This window comes from Rhinatrema bivittatum, chromosome 3, assembly GCF_901001135.1.
Source record: "Rhinatrema bivittatum chromosome 3, aRhiBiv1.1, whole genome shotgun sequence".
NCBI classification, from domain to species: Eukaryota; Metazoa; Chordata; class Amphibia; order Gymnophiona; family Rhinatrematidae; genus Rhinatrema; species Rhinatrema bivittatum.
The window spans coordinates 414663786-414686083 of record NC_042617.1 but is presented as its reverse complement, the minus strand read 5'-3'; the positions used below and the strand labels follow the sequence as shown (position 1 = coordinate 414686083).

The following is a 22298-nucleotide window of genomic DNA, read 5'->3' as shown; positions in this document are numbered from 1 at the left end:
TACCCGAAGACTGGAGGATAGCAAATGTAACCCCAATATTTAAAAAGGGCTCCAGGGGCGATCCGGGAAACTATAGACCGGTTAGCCTGACTTCAGTGCCAGGAAAAATAGTGGAAAGTGTTCTAAACATCAAAATCACAGAACATATAGAAAGACATGGTTTAATGGAACAAAGTCCGCATGGCTTTACCTAGGGTAAGTCTTGCCTCACAAATCTTCACTTTTTCGAAGGAGTTAATAAACATGTGGATAAAGGTGAACCGGTAGATGTAGTATACTTGGATTTTCAGAAGGCGTTTGACAAAGTTCCTCATGAGAGGCTTCTAGGAAAAGTAAAAAGTCATGGGATAGGTGGCAATGTCCTTTTGTGGATTGCAAACTGGCTAAAAGACAGGAAACAGAGAGTAGGATTAAATGGACAATTTTCTCAGTGGAAGGGAGTGGACAGTGGAGTGCCTCAGGGATCTTTATTGGGACCCTTACTTTTCAATATATTTATAAATGATCTGGAAAGAAATACGACAAGTGAGATAATCAAATTTGCAGATGACACTAAATTGTTCAGAGTAGTTAAATCACAAGCAGATTGTGATAAATTGCAGGAAGACCTTGTGAGACTGGAAAATTGGGCATCCAAATGGCAGATGAAATTTAATGTGGATAAGTGCAAGGTGATGCATATAGGGAAAAATAACCCATGCTATAGTTACACAATGTTAGGTTCCATATTAGGTGCTACAACCCAAGAAAGCGATTTAGGTGTCATAGTGGATAACACATTGAAATCGTCGGTTCAGTGTGCTGCGGCAGTCAAAAAAGCAAACAGAATGTTGGGAATTATTAGAAAGGGAATGGTGAATAAAACAGAAAATGTCATAATGCCTCTGTATCGTTCCATGGTGAGACCGCACCTTGAATACTGTGTACAATTCTGGTCGCCACATCTCAAAAAAGATATAATTGCGATGGAGAAGGTAAAGAGAAGGGCTACCATAATGATAAGGGGAATGGAACAACTCCCCTATGAGGAAAGACTAAAGAGGTTCCTACTTTTCAGCTTGGAGAAGAGAGGGCTGAGGGGGGATATGATAGAGATGTTTAAAATCATGAGAGGTCTAGAATGGGTAGATGTGAATCGGTTATTTACTCTTTTGGATAGTAGAAAGACTAGGGGGCACTCCATGAAGTTAGCATGGGGCACATTTAAAACTAATCAGAGACAGTTCTTTTTTACTCAATGCACAATTAAACTCTGGAATTTGTTGCCAGAGGATGTGTTTAGTGCAGTTAGTATAGCTGTGTTTAAGAAAGGATTGGATAAGTTCTTGGAGGAGAAGTCCATTACCTGCTATTAAGTTCACTTAGAGAATAGCCACTGCCATTAGCAATGGTAACATGGAATAGACTTAGTTTTTGGGTACTTGCCGGGTTCTTATGGCCTGGATTGGCCACTGTTGGAAACAGGATGCTGGGCTTGATGGACCCTTGGTCTGACCCAGTATGGCATTTTCTTATGTTCTTATGTTCTTAAGTTATGGGTACACAGTGAGAAACATACAGAGTCCCAGGTAGAATAGGAGAAGCTCCGAGAAAGGGAGAGCAGGCCCTCGAGGAGCGAGTACCTGATCCCTTAAAGCAGGGAGATTCAGTGGTATTGTACTCACACAGCGATTCCACTAGATGAGAGGTCTAGCACTGCAACAGAGGGCAGGCCCTCGAGGAGCGAGTACCTGGTTCCAGGGAAGCAGTACTGTGGAATAGATGGTAGTTGTACTCATAGATGGAAACTTTTAGTGAAGTCTTCCAAGTAGAAAGGGTTGTAGATGCAGGCAGCGACTCAGGGAACATGGGCCCTCGAGGAGCGAGTACCGGTTTCCTGATAGCACCTGAAAGAAGCAGAAAAGTCCCGCGAGAAGCGGGTACCCCATTAGCAATAAGAGTTCCAGATAATGCTGGAGTGGCAGAGTAGCTTCGGTATGGAGAGCGAATCCCATCCGTAGAATTCTGGTTGCTAACTCGATTACTAGCAAAAGTTATAGGCTTAAATATCCGGGCAGCATGACGTTATCTCAGGGGGGACACCCCTGAGGTTCGCGCCAATGAGGAAATAAAGATGAGGGCTGTGTGCGCGCGCTCGCCTTATTGTACCTTGGAGGAGCATGGCAGGAAGCAGCACCAAAGCCGGTGAGGGGACGCCGGAGAGGATGGCAGACAGACACCGCAGCAGCGGTGAGTGGGAGGAGCCGCAAGAAGAGTGAGGTAGGCGGGACAAAGCCCTCATAGACCGACGGTCGCAACAGTACCCCCCTTCAAAGGGTGGACTCCAACTCTTGTACCAAGTCTTGGATTCGAAGGATGTATCTGGTGATACTGATGAAGCATCTCTTTATCTAGGATATTAGCCATCGGCTCCCAAGAATTTTCTTTGGGGCCGTAACCCTCCCAAGACAGACGGTATTACCACTCTTGCCATGTCTTCTTACGTCTAAAATGGCTTCAACCTTGTATTCAAGGTCTTCTTCTGCATTGATAGAAGATGGTTTGGGAGGCTTGGATGATAACTGACTGAGAATGAGTGGTTTCAGAAGTGAAACATGGAATGCATTGTGGATTTTAAATCCAGGCGGTAGCTTCAGACTGTATGTAATGTTGCCAAGATGTCGGAGAATTAGAAATGGTCCAATGTAGCGAGGAGCAAATCGAGAGGAGGATACCATTAGACTCAGATGCTTAGTTGATAGCCAGACATTTTCACCAGGTTGAAACAAGGGCACTTTAGAATGGTGAGCATCGTAGGACTTCTTTGCTCGATTACCCGCTTTGATTAGCATCTTTAGTCTGAGTCCATAGTCGATGGATATCATCAGCAGTGGATTGAGCTGCTGGGGATGACACTGAGAGCTTCAGTGGAAGTGGCGGTGAAGGTAAATGTCCATATACCACTTCAAATGGTGTTGATCCAGTGGATGCTGCTGGATGTGAACTAATAGCGAATTCAGCCCATGGTAATAGCTCGGCCCAGTTATTCTGATGGCAACTCACATAGGCCCGAATGAACTGTTTCAGGGTCCTATTCATCCTTTCAGTTTGGCCATTTGATTGTGGATGATAAGCAGATGTATAATCCAGAGAGATTTCAAATAGCTTGCACAAAGCCTTCCAGAATCTTGCCGTGAATTGAAATCCTCTATCCAAGACTATGTGCTTCGATAGGCTGTGAAGGCAAAAGATGTGTGCGATGAAGAGTTTCACAAGCTCCAAGGCTGAGGGTAAGCTAGGCAGTGCCACAAAATGAGCCATCTTGCTGAAACGGTCAACTGTGACCCAGATGGTATTCATTCCGTCAGAAAGAGGTAGATCAACTACAAAGTCAGTAGCGATGTGAGTCCATGGCTGTTCTGGAGCTGGCAGTGCTTGTAGCAACCCCCAAGGCTGACCAGAAGTAGGCTTATGTTTGGCAAACTTGGAGCATGATGCTACATAGGAGTATGTGTCTTCCTTGATGGTATGCCACCAATAGTACTTCTGTAATTTCAGCAGGGTATGGCATTGACCAGGATGGCCAACCAGCTTGGAATCATGAGCCCAGTATAGAAGTTTCTTTCTGAGGTGCTTTGGCACATTTGTTTTACCGGCAGGCACAGAATGGGTAGCCGCCAAGATGACTTTCTTTGGGTCGATGATGTGCTGAGGTTCTTCAGGAACATCCTCAGAGAGGAAAGAGCGTGATAGAGCATCAGCTCTGGTATTCTTGTCTCCGGGGTGATATTTGAGCACGAAGTCAAAGTGATTAAAAAACAAGGACCATCTGGCTTGTCTATGATTAAAACGTTGCGCATGACGGAGATACTCTAGATTCTTGTGGTCCGTGAATACGGTAATTTGATGTTGAGCGCCTTCGAGCCAAGGCTGCCATTCCTCAAATGCCAGTTTGATAGCCAGGAGCGCTTTATCTCCGATCCCATAGTTATTCTCTGCAGGAGAAAAGCATTGTGAGAAGAAAGAGCATGGATGTAAGGCCTTAGAATCTCCAGTTTTGTTTAACATGGCCCCTACTCCAACATTCTGGAACCCAATGGGAGAGTTCCAATGTAGCCCAGTGAATTGTGGCATGTGCAGCTGCAACCAGGGTAACCCAGAGTGATAGGGTGCATGACCTTCTCTAACACAAGGAAATTGACTCAGTATGGAGAGCTCCGGTGCGGAGGACTACCGGTTCAGTACAGTCTATTGGGGTCTGGGTGACGTAGACATGGCTCAGTGGAAAATGCAGTCTTTAATTCCTTGAACGCGGAAATGGCCTCTGCAGACCATTTAGAAGCATTGACCCCTTTCCATGTCATTGCAGTTAAGGGCACAGTTAAAGAAGAGTAGTTCTTTATAAAGCTTCAATAGTAATTGAAAAAGCATCTCAGGGGCTTCAGACTGGTAGGTTGAGACCAATTCTTGATACTCTCTAATTTTTGGGGATCCATCCAGAAGCCTTGTTTGGATATGATTTAGCCAAGGAAAAGCACAGAATCTTTATGAAATTCGCACTTTGACAGCTTGGCTTAGAGGCGGTGTTCTTGAAGTCTTAGTAATACTTGCTTGACATCTGCTAGATGAGTAGGCATATCCTGTGAGAATATCAGGATATCATCTAGGTAAACAATGATATTTTTGTACAGAAGGTCCCGCAGAATGTCATTCATCATGTTCTGAAACACGGCGGGAGCGTTGCACAGGCCGAAGTGCATTACCAAATATTCAAAATGGCCATCTTGAGTGTTGAAAGCTATTTTCCACTCGTTGCTGTCATGGATGTGAACCAAGTTATAGGCTCCTTTTAGGTCAAGTTTCGAGAATATCTTGGCTCCTTGAAGTCAATCAAACAGCTCTAAGATAAGAGGTAAGGGGTATCGGTCTTTAATTGTGATCTCGTTCAGACCTCGATTGTTGATACAAAGACGCAGTGTGCCATCCTTCTTCCCCACGAAGAAGAAGCCTGCGCCCATAGACGGTCTAATGAAACCTTTTTGAAAGTTTTCCTCAATGTACTCGGACATGGCCTTGTTCTCTACCACTGACAATGGGTAGACATGTCCCTTAGAAGGTTCAGCATTAGGTATCAGTCATGGCACAGTCATAAGATCTATGTGGCGGAAGGATGTCAGCAGCTTCCTTGGAGAAAACATCATGGAATGATGTGTACTGAGACGGCAGCCCTGGCATCACTGGAGTTGTAGACTGCAGAGAATAGGAGAGACCTCCTTTAGGCATTTGCCATGACATTCTGGACCCCAATGGGAGAGTTCCAATGTAGCCCAGTGAATTGTGGCATGTGCAGCTGCAACCAGGATAACCCAGAATGATAGGGTGCATGGCCTTCTCTAACACAAGGAAATTGACTCAGTATGGAGAGCTCCGGTGCGGAGGACTACCTGTTCAGTACAACAGGTAACATCACCCGGTAACGGCTCTCCGTGAATAGATGATAGGAGTAGTGGAATCTTCAAAGTGGTGAGGGGAATCCTCAAATGTTCCACAATTCTTCGTAGAATAAAATTACTTCCTATCCCCGAGTCCACCAGGGCAAGGGTTTGGAATTCCAACGGTCCGCAGATCAGAGAGACAGGGAGAGAGAGAGGAGGAGAGGGTGTAGTAAGGCCTAAGAAAAGTCCTCCTGCAGGACTTAGGCTCGTCCGTTTCTTAGACAGATGGGGCATGTTTGGACTGCATGACCAGCTTGTCCACAATACATGCACAAACCATTCCTCTTCTGAAGTTTTCTCTCTTTGGATGTCAGGTGACTGTGACCAAGTTGCATCAGTTCTTCACCACTGGCAAAAGTCATTACACCCACCCATCTAAGATGGCGCCGGCCATCCAGTGCTCCTACCATGTGACAGGGGCCGGCCAATGGCACGGATACCCTGTCACATGGTAAGGGCAAAGGGCCATCGGCGCCATCTTTATGAGTGGCAGCCGATGGCCCGAGAACGGGAGATCCCTCCCGGGACCACCACTGGACCACCAGGTAATTTTAAAATATTTTGGGGGGATCGGGAGGGTGGGGGAAGCTAAGTGGTCATTTTTAAAGGGTCGGGTGGGTTGTTTTTTTTATCGGGCCATCGGTGCCATTTTTGAGTGGCAGCCAAAATGGCGCCGATGGCCCAAGAGTGGGAGATCGGTCCCCGCGCCCCCACTGGACCACCAGGTACTCGTAAAAAGTTTTGGGGGGGTTCGGGAGGGTGGGGGAAGGTAAGGGGTCAATTTTAAAAGGTCAGGCCTCACTAAAAAAACATTAACGATGTGAATCGGAACCGATTCCGATTCACATCTCCACCGATCAGATTTTTTTCTCCCTCCAGCCGAACCCAATCGTTAAGACGATTGGGCACACGATTCACATCCCTATTACTCGGTCCCTGAATCTCGGAAAGGCCCAGGTCTTCAGCAGGGCTCCCTCTAATCAAAGGTCCAAAAATCCAACACAGTCCCCCAGCAACCACTCTGAACCTCCTGTAGAGAGAACAACAGTGGAGCCCTGGCCTGCCCTGGAGAGGTCTCAGAGATTGTCCAAGGCTCCAGGTAGGCCCAAAATTAACTTAGAAAAAATCCCCAACCTCTCTAACTCTCAACTCAGACTGTCCCCCCAGAGCCATTTGCTGAAAAAGCCTCCTGCGGGGGATATCCATTGCAGCCCCGCCACTGGGAGGACTGTCACACAATGGATTTTCCCCCTAATTATTTTTCTAACTGCACTACTAGGTCTATTTCAGGGCTTAATGGTAACCTGGAAAAGTGCCCTGGTTATAGCTGGAAACGGTTCCAGACTCCAGTGAGCTGGTAGTAAATTCGGATGACTTCTCTCTCAGCTCCAGGGAATGCACTGTGCCACTTCAGCCTATGATGACATCATTGCCTATTGAATTTACTCTTGTAATTTTCACTAAGAACATAAGAACACAAGAAATTGCCATGCTGGGTCAGACCAAGGGTCCATCAAGTCCAGCATCTTGTTTCCAACAGAGGCCAAACCAGGCCACAAGAACCTGGCAATTACCCAAACACTAAGAAGATCCTATGCTACTGATGCAATTAATAGCAGTGGCTATTCCCTAATAGAGATGTGCTTCGTTTTTTCCTGCCGGGTCGTTTTTTGACTCGGATACTTTGTGGTAAATTTCGGGTTTCCTCGTCTCGTTTTTCGAAAAAACGAAATGAGGAAACCCGAAACCGGGCCAAAAAACGAAACGGCAAAGGAATCTTTAAAAAAATCCACCCCAAGCATTTAAAATTCTTTTTTTACATATCTATCACTACCCCCCCCCCCCCATCCCGATCCCTCCCCAAGACTTACAAAGTAGATCCCTGGTAGTCCAGCGGGGTCCCGGGATCCATTTGCCCTCCTCCGTGCCCATGTTTCTGCAGCCGTGCTCTTTAAAATGGTGACGCGCAGCCTCTGAACACCATGTCACAGGGGCTACCGGCGCCATTGGTCAGCCCCTGTCACATGGCCATCGGCGCCATCTTGTGCTCCTGTCATGTGACTGGAGCTGACCAATGGCGCCGAAAGCCTCTGTGACATAATATGGGCAAAGGCTATCGGCGCCATTTTGATTACTGGCAGCCGACAACGAAATGGCTCCCGGACCCCCGCTGGACCCCCAGAGATTATTGGCAAGCCTTGGGGGGGTCAGAAGGGGGGCTCCTGACCCCCCCAAGGCTTGCCAATAATCTCTGGGGGTCCAGCGGAGGTCCGGGAGCCATTTCGTTGTCGGCTGCCAGTAATCAAAATGGCGCCGATAGCCTTTGCCCATATTATGTCACAGAGGCTTTCGGCGCCATTGGTCAGCTCCAGTCACATGACAGGAGCACAAGATGGCGCCGATGGCCATGTGACAGGGGCTGACCAATGGCGCCGGTAGCCCCTGTGACATGGTGTTCAGAGGCTGCGCATCACCATTTTAAAGAGCATGGCTGCAGAAACATGGGCACGGAGGAGGGCAAATGGGTCCCGGGACCCCGCTGGACCACCAGGGATCTACTTTGTAAGTCTTGGGGAGGGATCGGGATGGGGGGTGGTGGTGAACTATAGTTAAGGTAAATGTTTGGGGTGGTTTGGGGTGGGTTTTAATTAAAAAAAAAAAAATGTGTGCCCCTCCCCCAGGCAAACCCGAAAACCGAAATTTCCCCGAAAGTCGGGGAAAATTCTTTTCGGGTTTCGGGCCTCCGAAAAAAACCCGAAGTAGGAAATTTCGGGCAATTTCCTACTTCGGGCGAACCACGAAGCACATCTCTATTCCCTAAGTAAACTTGATTAATAGCCGTTAATGGATTTCTCCTCCAAGAACTTATCCAAACCTTTTATGAACCCAGCTACACTAACTGCACTAACCACATCCTCTGGCAACAAATTCCAGAGCTTTATTGTGCATTGAGTGAAAAAGAATTTTCTCCAATTAGTCTTAAATGTGCTACTTGCTAACTTCATGGAATGCCCCCTAGTCCTTCTATTATTCGAAAGTGTAAATAACCAATTCACATCTACTCGTTCAAGTCCTCTTATGATCTTAAATACCTCTATCATATCCCCCCACAGCCATCTCTTCTCCAAGCTGAACAGCCCTAACCTCTTCAGCCTTTCTTCATAGGGGAGCTGTTCCATCCCCTTTATCATTTTGGTTGCCCTTCTCTGTACCTTCTCCATCGCAACTATATCTTTTTTGAGATGCGGCGACCAGAATTGTACACAGTATTCAAGGTGCAGTCTCACTATGGAGCGATATAGAGGCATTATGTCATTTTCTGTTTTATTAACCATTCCCTTCCTAATAATTCCTAACATTCTGTTTGCTTTTTTGACTGCTGCAGCACACTGAGCTGACGATTTTAAAGTATTATCCACTATGATATCTAGATCTTTTTCCAGGGTGGTAGCTCCCAATATGGAACCTAAAATCATGTAACTACAGCAAGGGTTATTTTTCCCTATATGCAACACCTTGCTCTTGTCCACATTAAATTTCATCTGCCATTTGGATGCCCAATCTTCCAGTCTTGCAAGGTCCTCCTGTAATGTATCACAATCCGCTTGTGATTGTATCATCCGCAAATTTGATAAACTCACTCATCGTATTCCTTTCCATATCATTTATATATATATTGAAAAGCACCGGTCCAAGTACAGATCCTTGAGGCACTCCACTGTTTACCCTTTTCCACTGAGAAAATTGACCATTTAATCCAACTCGCTGTTTCCTGTCTTTTAACCAATTTGTAATCCACGAAAGGACATTGCCTTCTATCCCATGACTTTTTAGTTTTCATAGAAGCCTCTCATGAGGGACTTTGTCAAACGCCTTCTGAAAATCCAAATACACTACATCTACCGGTTCACTTTTATCCACATGTTTATTAACCCCTTCAAAAAACTGAAGCAAATTTGTTGGGCAAGAATTCCCTTGGGTAAATCCATGTTGACTCTGATCCATTAAACCATGTCTTTCTATATGCTTTATGATTTTGATCTTGAGAATAGTTTCCACTATTTTTCCCACACTGAAGTCAGGCTCACTGGTCTATAGTTACCCAGATAGCCCCTGGAACCTTTTTTAAATATTGGGGTTACATTGTCCACCCTTCAGTCTGCAGGTACAATGGATGATTTTAATGATAGGTAACAAATTTTAACTAATAGATCATAAATTTCATTTTTTAGTTTCTTCAGTACCCTAGGATACATACCATCCGGTCCAGGTGACTTGCTACTCTTTAGTTTGTCAATCTGGCCTACTACATCTTGCAGGTTCACAGTGATTTTGTTCAGTTCATCTGACTCATCACCCCTGAAAACCATCTCCATAACGTATCTCCCCAACATCCTCATTAGTAAACATGGAAGCAAAGAATTCATTTAGTCTTTCTGCAATGGCCTTATCTTCCCTAAGAGCCCCTTTAACCCCTCTGTCATCTAATGGTCCAACCGACTCCCTCACATGTTTCTTGCTTCGGATATATTTAAAAATGTTTTTATTATGAATTTTTGCCTCTGTGGCCAACTTCATTTCAAATTCTCTCTTCACCTGTCTTATCAATGTTTTACACTTAACTTGACAATGCTGATGTTTTATCCTATTTTCTTCAGCTGGATCCTTCTTCCAATTTTTGAAGGATGTATTTTTTGGCTAAAATAGCCTCTTTCACCTCATCTTTTAACCATGATGGTAATCGTTTTGCCTTCCTTCCACCTTTCTTAATGTGTGGAATACATATGGACTGCACCTCTAGGATTGTATTTTTAAACAATGTCCATGCCTGTTGAACACTTTTAACCTTTGCAGCTGTACCTTTCAGTTTTTTTTCTATTTTCCTCATTTTATCAAAGTTTCCCTTATGAAAGTTTAGTGTTAGAGCTGTAGATTTTCTTATTGTCCCCCTTCCAGTTATTAGTTTAAATTTGATCATGTTATGATCAATGTTGCCAAGTGGCCCCCACCACCATAACCTCTCTCACCAAATTCTGCATTACACTAAGAATTAAATCTAAAATAACTCCCTCTCTTGTTGGTTCCTGAACCAATTGTTCCATGAAGCAGTCATTTATTACAACCAGGAACTTTATGTCTCTAGCAAGTCCTGATGTTACATTTACTACATTTACTAGGATTGAAAATGCTGGAAATAGAGCAGGAGGGGAGGAGGGGATCTCTGAGCCACTGGGGAAGAGACTCTGAGTTTGGGGATTGCAGGCCTCTGTTGCTGGTGGCAGTTTTATGGATTGTAGCACCACAGTCTCACTCTGATCATGGGAGCAGAGGCTCTGGAGGACAAGGAGGCAATTCAATCTGAAGGAGCCTAGCGGAGCAAATCAGTATGAAATGGGGAACAAGGAGCAAATTTATCATCAGGCTTTCTCAGGCTGCTCTCCTTTCCTTCACTGAAGAAGAGGAAATTTAGAGGACAGATGGAGTGCCTTTATCTGCCTGGCCACCTGGGTGACCCCAGCGCATGCCCAGATGTACATGTAGATTTATGTGCATACTTTCAAAACCAAAAGTATGGGCCCTGTTTACGAAGGCTTTTTTTTTCTGTGCCTATGGGAAAACAGCTTAATGAATCAGGCCCTATGCATGTAAATCATTTCACAGCTCCAACACCACCCCTACCTGAACACCTCTTCCTATTGTGAGGAAAAGTTTCTTGCATACTTTTATCCACAGAACCTGTGGATTGATTTTCAAAGCATGATTTATGGGGATAAACAGGGTTTTATGTACTTAATGTGCTTTGAACATGAAGCCCATAAAATCCAGAGCATTATAACTCAAGATTAGATTATTATTAAAATTTCCATATGAATACCAGTAGGACTCATACATCTATTTTTTCCCCTGATCAGTTACAGAGCTTTATGTGAGATAAGCCAGTCTAGAAATAGCACTTTACATTCTTATTTTTTATTCCTATTCTGCCTTTCATGACTGTTCACTTCAAAGCAGATTACATTCAGGTTCTGTAGGTATTTCCCTGTCCCCAGAAGGCTCACAATCTAAGGGCCTGATTTACGAAGGAGGTAATTTTCAAAAGGAGTTACACATGTAAACGTAACTACTATTGTAGCAATTTTCAAAAGCCCACTTACTCGAGTAAATACTTTTTAAAACCAGGCCCAATGGTTTTTCTCCCATTCTGTGTCTAGGGGAAAACTGCTCCGTAAGGGGTAGATTTTAAAAGAAGCGCGCGGGCGTATATGTGCACGCACTACCTGGCGCGCACACATGGATGCCTGATTTTATAACATGCGTGGGCAGGTGCGCGTATGTTATAAAATCGGTGGTCGGCACATGCAAGGGAGTGCACAATTGTGCATCCTGCGCTCGCCGTTATCCGTGGCCTTCACCCATTCCCTCCCTCTACTCTATCCTTCCCACTCCTTCTCCTAACCTTCCCACCTGTTAGCCCTATTCTAACCCTTCCCCCCCCGACCTCTATCTTACCTTTTACACCTTCCTCCGGGCAGGTGCAAGTTGGTGCACTGGCAGACTGCCGGCACGCGATCCTCCAACACAGCGGAAAATGGCCGCTGTGCCGGAGGCCTCTGGCCTTGCCAAGCCCCCGGAACCCCCGCGCATGTTATAAAATTGGGGGTCAGCGCGCACAAGGGAGTGCACACTAGTGCACATTGTGTGCATTGTTGCCCACGGCCTTCCCCGTTCCCTCCCAGGCGCTCCAATATCGGAGCGGCCTGTGAGGGAACTTCCCTTCCCCCCTAATCTAACCTTCCCACCCCTTCCCTAACCTATCCCCCCTAGCCCTATCCTAAACCCCCCTCTGACCCTGCCCTGCCCCTGGACCACCCCTCCCCACCCCCTCCCTGCCCCTTTTTCGAAGCTCCGGGACTTAGATGCGTCCCGGGGCTTTACGCGCATCGCGGGCCTTTATAAAATAGGCCTGGCATGCGTAACCCCCTCTATGCATGTAAATCCACTGGATTTACGCACATAGAGCTTTGAAAATCTGGACCTTAAGTTTTTACCTGAGGCAACAGAGTATAAAGTGACTTACCAAGGTCACAAGGAGTATCAGCAGGATTTGATCCCTGATTCACATCCTGCTGCTCTAATCACTAGGCTACAATGTAAATCCTTCACCAAATATAAACATTGTCTCTTTTCCCTTCTACTATTGGTAGATTTAAGAATTTGAGAGCGGTTCAGGTGATTTTTCTCTTGTAATGTTTCTAGATTTTACTTTACTTTGTTTTCTTTCAGTCACATATCATGTGATTAACTCCCCTTATACATTCTTTTTGATTATCTGCCATACTATTTTAATGTGCTACTAATTTTAGAAACAAGGTGATGTCATAAATTGTCTTTGAATATTGCGATATTAGGCAGCTAAATATATGCATGTAATGTTACTTGTTGCAAAGCAGTGGTGTAAAGTTAAGCATTTAAGCCATATGAAGGTGCCTCAATCTGCACTCTGTGCCTTGGGGTTTTGATGCCATTCCTATTGTTGTCTAGCCCTTCACTGTGCTCTCTGTCACACCCATCTTTCTATGCCTTGAGTTGCTCATGTCACTGTTTTTTGTCTCCCTCCCGCTTTGGTGGGTTTAATGCCTTTGTTCTGTTTTACCCCTCCCTCATTGCCTTGGACTATTCATGTCACTTTTGTTATCTTTAGGCCTTAGAGTGTTTATGCTCCATCTTTGTTGTATTGGAATGCTGTTCCCTCTTCTTCTGTTTCTTGCCTGTAAAGTCTCATTAAATTTTGGGTAGAAAACCCCAGAGTTACGAGTCCAAAATAGCATGCATTGATTCCCCTATTGACTTTAATAGAAATGAATTAAACAACATAAAAATGGAATGAATTAGGCTGAACTTTTTCCTGAACCACATCTATTCTCTGGAACTCTCTTCCCTTCATGTGGAAAAGGATTATCTTAGATTAGAAAGCTTTTGAAGAACATAAGAAATTGCCATATTGGGTCAGACCAAAGATGCATCAAACCCAGCATCTTGTTTCCAACAGTGGCCAATCCAGGCTACAAGTACCCAAACATTAATTAGATCCCATTCTTTTTTTTTTTCCTTTGTAATTTATAATTTTTATTGATTTTTCAAAATTAGACAACAAAAATAGGTATATAATTACACCATAATATTCAAATTATAAATCCAAATGTTTACCTTCAAATAACATATATTGGTCTAATTATGATCTAATCAAAGGATATCATTACTATATTATCTATTTAATAACAGAGGCACAGCAAACTAAGGGGAGAAAAATCAGAAAACTAATATAATCCAAAACATGCATTGTAATCCTGTTAATTATATTTCACTGGATTGTACTTGGTGACATGGCTAATCTTTTTTGCTCAAAAAAAATTCCAAGATGATCAGGAATAAAGAATATATAAACACCCTGATGTTTCTTAACAATACATTTACAGGGATATCTGAGGGTAAATGTAAATCCCATTGTCAACAGTTCCTGTCTAAAGGTCAAAAACTGATGCCAGTAATAGCAGTGGCTATTCCCTAAATCAACTTGATTAATAGCAGTTAATGGACTTCTCCTCCAAGAACTTATCCAAACCATTTTTAAACCCAGCTACACTAACTGCACTAACCACATCCAATGGCATAATTGTGCATTGAGTGAATAAAAATGTTCTCCAATTAGTTTTAAATGTGCTACTTGTTAACTTCATGGAGTGCCCCCAAGTCCTTCTATTATCTGAAAGACTAAATGGCCAATTCATATCTAGCTGTGCTAGACCTCTTATGATTTTAAAGACCACTATCATATTCCCTACAGGTAAATTGCCTTTAGCAATCCCTAAGTAGGAATTGAACGCCAGCTTTCAGGGTTCAGGGCCCATTGCTCTGAGCACTAGACTACAACCCCACTCTCTAAATCTGTTTGTATGACTGAGCATATGTGTATGTCTGACACTGGCTGGCAGTGTAGTTGTCTCATTACTTTCACTAGTTCAAGAGCTGCTTGGTTGACCAGACCAGGATATTTGTGTGTGTATGCTAACTGATTTGAATGGATGGAACGGGGTCTACAACTTTGTTTATTCACTGCTGGTCTAAATTATGCTCTATTTCATAGTTATTAAGGGAAAATGTGACATTTGTTCTGGTGATATTTAGACTTAATTCTGTCAGGTTCCAGAGTCGACTTGGCATGCTTTAGGGCAGGGGTCAGGAACCTTTTTGGCTGAGAGAGCCATAAACGCCACATATTTTAAAATGTAATTCCATGAGAGCCATACAATATGTTTAGAACTAAATACAAGTAAATGTGTGCATTTTATGTAAGATCACACTTTTAAAGTACAATAAGTCTCTGAAAATATTACACCAGGCCTTAAGACACCAATACATCTCCTATTAGGAAAACGGACCAAGTCAGGCTGCTATAGAGTCCTACACAGAAACTACACGCCAGCAGAAAACCTCACCTGAATCACATGTGCTGACCCTCACCTAACATAGAATAAAGAGACCAAAACGTATAACAAGAAGCATGCAGAAAAAACTGAACTGGAAACTGCAACAAGCCAGAGTCTCTGTATGCAGTGTAACAAAGGAAAAAAGAAACATCACCCATCCTTATAAAACAAATCAAGAAATATAAAATCATCAGCAGTAAAACTGTACTAACAAAAAGAACATATTTCGAAACAGCTGATGAGTGGAATATCCAATAATTAAAAACTCATATAAAACATTTCCAGATACCAACAAAATATTTCAAAATAGCAGACACAAAGACCCAGTAATGAAAAATAATGATACAAAATTTTTTTTGCTCTGCATACCTGGGAACGTTTGATATCCAGGTGTCCTGAGATTGTTCTGAATTAGCAGGAGGCGGTGTGGTTTGCTTGGAACTTTCTCCTCTCTCAGTCACATACCAGCCCTCTCTCTCACACTGGCTCTCAATGACACACCTATACACACATGCTCTCAGTGATCACATATACATGTTTTTTCTCTCTCACTTATATAGGCTCTTAATTACACATTTACACACACATGCTGTCTATCTTTTCACGCTTACACACACAGGCTTTCAATCACATAAATACATGCTGTCTTTTTCTCTCACACACAGACTCTCATTCACATGCTTACAAACATGTCCTTTCTTTCTCTCATTTACACACAGGCTCTCAATCACATACTCACATGCTCCCTCACCTAAATCAGCTCTCAATCACACACAGACACACATGGTCTCTCTCTCTCATTTAAACACAGGCTCTTAATCATACATACACATGATTTCTCTCACACAAAGGATCTCAATCATACACACATACTCTTTCACACAAACAGGTTTTCAATCACAAACTTACACATACAGGTTCTCAATCATACACTTACATTCATGCTCTCTCTCTCTCTCAGGCAGGCTCTCAATCACAGACATACTCTCTTTCACATGTACAGGCTCTCAATCATTCACATACATGCAATCTCTCACACACACACACACACGCCCCCCCCCCCCCCCCCCCGCGGCCTGGAAGAGGAAGTGGAGAGTATTGGGTGCCTGCGCGGCAAGAAGAGGCCACGCTAGTGCGCTCGGCATCGGCCTGAAGAAAAGAAGACTGCAGCGCGGCTCGGAGAAAACTGAAGAGCTTCAACCGCGGCCGATGGGACTCCTTCTCCGCGAGGGCTGAAAATGAAGGAGGTTAGCGTTGGGAGGAAGCTGCTGCTGCCGCGAGTTCCCGGGGTGGGGGAGAGAAAGAGGGAATGAGCGAGCAAGCATGTGTGTTTGCTCGCTCATTCACTCTCTCTCTCCCCCACCCCCACCCCAGGAACTCGCGGGGTGGGGGTAGATTTTAAAAGGTACATGCGCATGTTATAAAATCAGGGGTCGGGCGCACAAAGGGGTGCAGACTAGTGCACCTTGCACGCGCCGAGCCTTCAGCGAGACCAGCTGGCTTTCCCCCATTCCTCCCCCACCTTCCCCTCCCTTCCCCTAAAAGCCCGAAAAAAAATACCTTTGTTTTGGAAGTTACACCTGCTGGCCGAGTGCTGTGCTGGCGTGTGATCCCCCGGCCACAGTGCCGGAGTCCTCGGCCACACCTCCTGGACCACCCATTCAGAAAAGCCTCGGGACATACACTTGTCCTGGTGCTTTAGGCATGCCGCGGGGCCTTTTGAAAATAGGCCCGGCATGCGTAACCCCTCTACGCATGTAAATCCCTGAATATCTGCCCCATGCTGCAGAGAAAGTGCATGAGAGAGTCAGATACCTCGTGGGCCGGTTTTGAAAGAAATCCCCTGGGCTGATATTTTTCTGCAATCTGCCCTTGAACATTTGCCAGGTTGCAGAGTCACAACATAATTGGCCCTATATTCCTCTGATGATGTTACTAGAAGATATGACTCTCTCCATACCAATAGCTCCTACTCCACACATCCATAAAGGCCATTCAAATGGTGTGTTGTCACTAATTTTATGAATAACACAAACCCCACATTAATAAACAATCTTTCCACCCCATCCCCTTAAACCCAACCAAATAGAACTCCCTATAACCTAACCCCCACCAACACCTTGTCTTCACCAGCTTCTAATATAGCTTTCAATCAAGTAAGCACCCCATACATGCCTTCATATAGTGGTTGTAATGCAAGGATGCCCAAATAGAAATGTATCCACAATAACAATCTCACCCCTTGGCACAAAGCAGATGTGTGTCAAGGAGATCTCAAAAAATGAAACAATCAAATTCAACATTATATAAAAATGTTGAATTTGATCTATTTGAGTAAGCTTTTGCCTAAATTGGGTTGTCTATGATTTAAGAGTATATTCAGTTTTAATTTATTGGAATTGTTTGGGGAGATTGTGATTGGAGATATGCTCCAGCTTTGTGTTTTTGTTTACGCTAATATTTTAATATCATGTTGTGATGTTCCCCTGGATTTACTCGCATAGGGCTTTGAAAATCTGCACGCACAAGGGGGTGCACAATTGTGCACCTTGTGCGTGCCGAGCCCGCACTGAGCCCTTGCCGAGCCCGCGCCGAGCTGCGCTGCCTTCCCCGTTCCTTACCCCCTACCCCACCTTCCCTTCCCATCCCCTACATTCCCCCTACCTTTTTCTATTTTTTTTTCTTGTTTCAAAACTTACTTCAGCCCTGGGGCTGAAGTAAGTGGCTGGCATTCGATCCCCCGCACAGCGGCAAATGGCTTTACGCGTGTTGCCGGGCCTTTTGAAAATAGGCCCAGCGTGCATAACCCTTTGAAAATCCGGCCCTCTATTTGCAATGCAAGAAAAGACATAGTTTACCTATTTTATAAAAATATACTTGTGTATTATAGGCATGTAAAAAAAAATATGTACACATTATAACCCCAATTTATACTCAGAGGCAGGTATTTTATAATGTATGTGCTGATACTATTTTGAAAATAATTACTTGCGTATATACATGGAATAACTAGTTTGTTACCTCCGCCAGTTCACCCAATCCTTCTCCAGTACGCCTACATCCTCTAGCACTTCACCCTGAATCTCCCTTAGTTCACCCAGACCTCTCACCAAAAAATTATAGACAAGTCTGATTTCACTTGTACGAGCCAATTACCAGATGTGAAAGTGTATGAATAAGTTCAGTAATATATATGTGAAATTTTTCTTTACAAAATAGAAACTATCACATGTTCTTTTGAACTCTGTCCCAAACTGCTCTTAACCCTTTCTTTTTTTTCCCATGTGAAATGTATGCGTGAAATCATGGAAATTACACACATACTCTCGGCTTTTATATTACTTTATCCTCTATTCCCTCAGGTACAAGCTAGGCCTAGATTCATCATTCTGCTATATTTATAGCAGAGAGCAAACAAAGCAGCCCTTAAAGCGTGACTCTGCTCAGACTCTGTCCTCTAAAGCAAAAGAAATACCAGCAGAGAACTACCTGCGGGCTAACACTTAAAAACAGCTGAGTGGACAGGATGGATCTACTAGGGATGTGCAGAGCAAAATTTTATGTTCATATTTTTTATGTCCGAAAGGGGGTCCCACTTGCGGCCAATATGGACATAAAAAAAATCCAATGAGTTGGGTATATGTACATATGTGCAAAAAAAAAATTTAAACCCCCTCACCCTCCTTAATCCCCCCCCCCAGACTTACCACAACTCCCTGGTGATCGAGCGAGGAGTGAGGACGTCATTTCTGCAATCCTTGGCGAGAAGCATGTGACGTCGGTGGCACGTCGAGTGACGCGGCGTCACGTGATTCCCGGCTCGTTCGCGCCGGACGGCTCGTTCGGCCCAAAAAGAACTTTTGGCCAGCTTGGGGGGGCCTCCTGACCCCCCCAAGCTGGCCAAAAGTTCTTTTTGGGCCGAACGAGCCGTCCGGCGCGAACTCGCCGGGAATCACGTGGCGCCGCGTCACTCAGACGCGACGTCACGTGATTCCCTGCAAGTTCGCGCCGGACGGCTCGTTCGGCCCAAAAAGAACTTTTGGCCAGCTTGGGGGGGCCTCCTGACCCTCTCAAGCTGGCCAAAAGTTCTTTTTGGGCCGAACGAGCCGTCCGGCGCGAACGAGCCGGGAATCACGTGACGCCGGCGTCACTCGACGTGCCGCCGACGTCACATGCTTCTCGCCAAGGATTGCAGAAATGGCGTCCTCACTCCTCGCTCCATCACCAGGGAGTTGTGGTAAGTCGGGGGGGGGGGGGATTAAGGAGGGTGGGGGGGTTTATATTTTTATTTTGGCTCAACAATCGCGATTTCCCACATATCGAACATATCTATGTTCGATATGTGGGAAATCCGATCGTTTATGTCGAATCAATTTTTTAAGTAAAAAAAAAATATGAGTTGCGTTTTACTAATGCGGTCAATCCGAATGCACACCCCTAGGATCTACCTGATCGCCAATAACTAAGTGGGTGTGACTCTAACAGTACTACTACTGGCTGCTTTCCCAATTCCCACAAACTACATAGCTTTTTGTGCAAAGTTCCAAAACCTCTAGTGACCTTCCATTTGAAAATTTACACAGCCATTTAATTGCTTTAATACTGTGTGCAGTTCTTTTTGTTCATTGAATTTAAAGGCAAGCCTTCTTGACCGATTGCTTTTAAAACTGTATGTACTTTTTTGATTATGGTACTTTTTTTTTTTAATACATTTTAGTGAATTTGGTGCTGGTGAAAAGTTTCGAGATTGATAGTAGAAGAGAGCCCTTTTGGAATAACATACTGCTCAGTCCTCATTTAACATTCATTCAGTGTAGCTGAAATTGATTTCAACCAGTTTTAAAGCTGCAGTACAAGCTCCTTTGCTCAAAATATTAATTTTCCAGGCTCTTGACTCTACCAGCCGTGCTGTGTGTGGAGTAAATTAATGTTCTAAGGCACTGGTGAGGAACTTGCTAGTCTGTGCAGTTTCTCAGATAATATACGGTATTTCTTTTCTGTTGTAACTATCTTAAAAGCCAATTGCTATATTCTATGACTTTGTTTAGTGCAGCACTTGACTACTATTTTTCTAAATAGATTTGATAGACAATGCATGTAGTCTTTGGTTTTAACAGAACCCCATGACTATAGGCAAACATGAATATTAAAAATGATGACAAATTTGTATGCAGAAAGCATTCATCTCACATTCAAGGCCCTTCAATGAAGTAGCCCTACCTATCTTGCTAATATGCTAATCTCCTATACTTGTAGTTTGTGCTCATCCCAACAGGAGTGCTAAAAAGTACCCACTTTTAGGGAAATTAGATTAGAACATACTAGAAAAATAGTTTTCTTTCCTAACCCCATCTTTCTGGAATTCACTTCCCCTTACACTGCGACTTGAAAAAGATTATTGTTGGTTTAGAAAAAGCTCAAAACTTTTCTTTTTAATAAGGCCTTTAAGGAATAATTCTTGATAAACATGAACTTTTCTGACAGTTTTAACCAATTATATTCTGAACTGTGATTAAATATGATTTTAATTCGGTTATTTTGTTGTAAATATTTTATTTGTTGTCTTCTATGTTTTGATGGTTTTTATCTATGTATACTCTTGGATTGTATTGTTGATTTTATGTGTTAAATTTGTTGTACATGTTTTATTTCCTTTGCGTGTATACCACCTTGGTACTTAATTGGAGGAAAAGCGGTTTATCAAATTAAGTAAATTAACTAATTAGCTTTAAGAATGCTTTATTTATTATGAATGTAAGAACAGTGATTGTTTAGATATTTAATAAGTATTTGTACTTAATAGAGCAAAAAGGGAAAGTTTAATATGTATATATGTGGTGTAGCATCAGTCAATTGGGGACACAACTTTCCAGTTTGCATTGATCACCACCTCCCACAAATATTGAAGGCATGGGTAGCTCAAACTCATAACTGCAAAATATTTTATATACTAGTATATACGCCTATTCATGTACATGCTGACAATAGTTTTTTATCCTCCCAAACCGGTAAAATGAGAAACTAGCTATATATATGCATTAGTTTAAAATGAAATAGAAAAACAAAACAAATAAGAGCCAATTTTTTTCTTTTGTGAGTCCCCAAAATTAACTGAAGGGGCCTACAGAATCCTATTTGTTTCATTAGTTTTAAATAGAATGATTTCTATAAGCCATTATTGTCAATGGACTCATTGAAATCATAGGAAAGCAACAGTTACAAATTGATACAGTGTAGAGTAGGCAGTCAGCAGAGAAGGGGAGGATGAGCATGTTCTCAAAGAGACAAGAGGAATGACGTATCACAGTGCAGCAATTAGCCAGTCTGATCTATTGCTGCAGACCAGAAACAGTGAAACTGCAATGCTGATCTTGAAGACTGAGCATGTCAAAGATTGCTTTACATTGCTTCTCAAGACATTGCCTGTTTGAAAGCATAGCTCTGAGCTCTCTCTCTGAGTTCTTGTTAAAGTTTTTTGCTGCAGCATATTTTATAATCTCACTGTGCCAGCAGCAGTCACTCTGTCACACAGGAGAGGAAGACCAGTGAGGCAGCTCTGCATCACAATATTTGTGTCTCATAACAGATTAGTGTTTCTTTGCTTGCAGTTGCTGTTCTGTTTTTCAGGTGATTGAAGCCTTAGGTACACTTGAGATTAGTCATTTATTCTCTGTTTGCTTGGCAGCAGGCATAGTGTGAGCAGTGAGGGCAGGGAAGAGAGTGCAGCATAGCAAGCTGTGTTGTGAAGCCTGTCTGTGTCAGACAAGTAGTTCAGAACAGACAGTGTGACACTCACTGTAGCAGTTTCTCTATGGTCTCCACACAGCAGCATAGTATTGGCACAGTCAGAGGGCACTACAATACTGATGTAAAATATTAAATCATTGTAATCTTCACATCCCCACTGATATAAAAACAATCATTCCAGGTTTAGAGAAAGGCAGAGTAGGTAAAGTAAATGTAAATGTGTCCAAAATTGGCCAGGTTGGCAATGACACTGGCAGTGCCAGCAATAACCTAAAAAGTAGTCCCAGTATAGCAAACCAAATAGAGATCAAGTGTAGGAGGAACACTCCAAGGCTTTAAAAGAGATTATCACTTATCAGCAACAGTGCCATGAACCCCTGATGGTATCTCAAGTGGCAAACTGGCATTGAAATTGGCATTAGAATCCTAAATCAACATGACAGGGCAACAAAGCAGAAAAGGTGGCAGAAAATCCTCAAAGGCATGAACTGATAAAGGGGTCAAGAGGCACAAAGTTTAACTTCAAGTGTAAAGTCTGGTTATTATCACTCTTAGCACATCACAAAAGATGTTCAAGAGAAACCATTTT

General features: G+C 43.4%; 1 protein-coding gene across 7 annotated transcripts in view; it reads left to right on the top strand.

The window, feature by feature from the left end:
- The window catches only part of MLIP (muscular LMNA interacting protein), a 274040-nt gene that overhangs the window by 227084 nt on the left and 24658 nt on the right, over window positions 1-22298 (top strand). Inside the window, exon 13 of one of the 7 annotated variants that reach the window (XM_029595702.1) lies at window positions 18325-18459. The exons of the other annotated variants lie outside the window; for them this stretch is intronic. Coding sequence (XP_029451562.1) covers window positions 18325-18366 — 42 coding nt within the window. The 3' untranslated portion in view covers window positions 18367-18459. Of the gene's footprint in view, window positions 1-18324; window positions 18460-22298 lie in introns of those variants that run through there. 7 annotated transcript variants of the gene reach the window in all.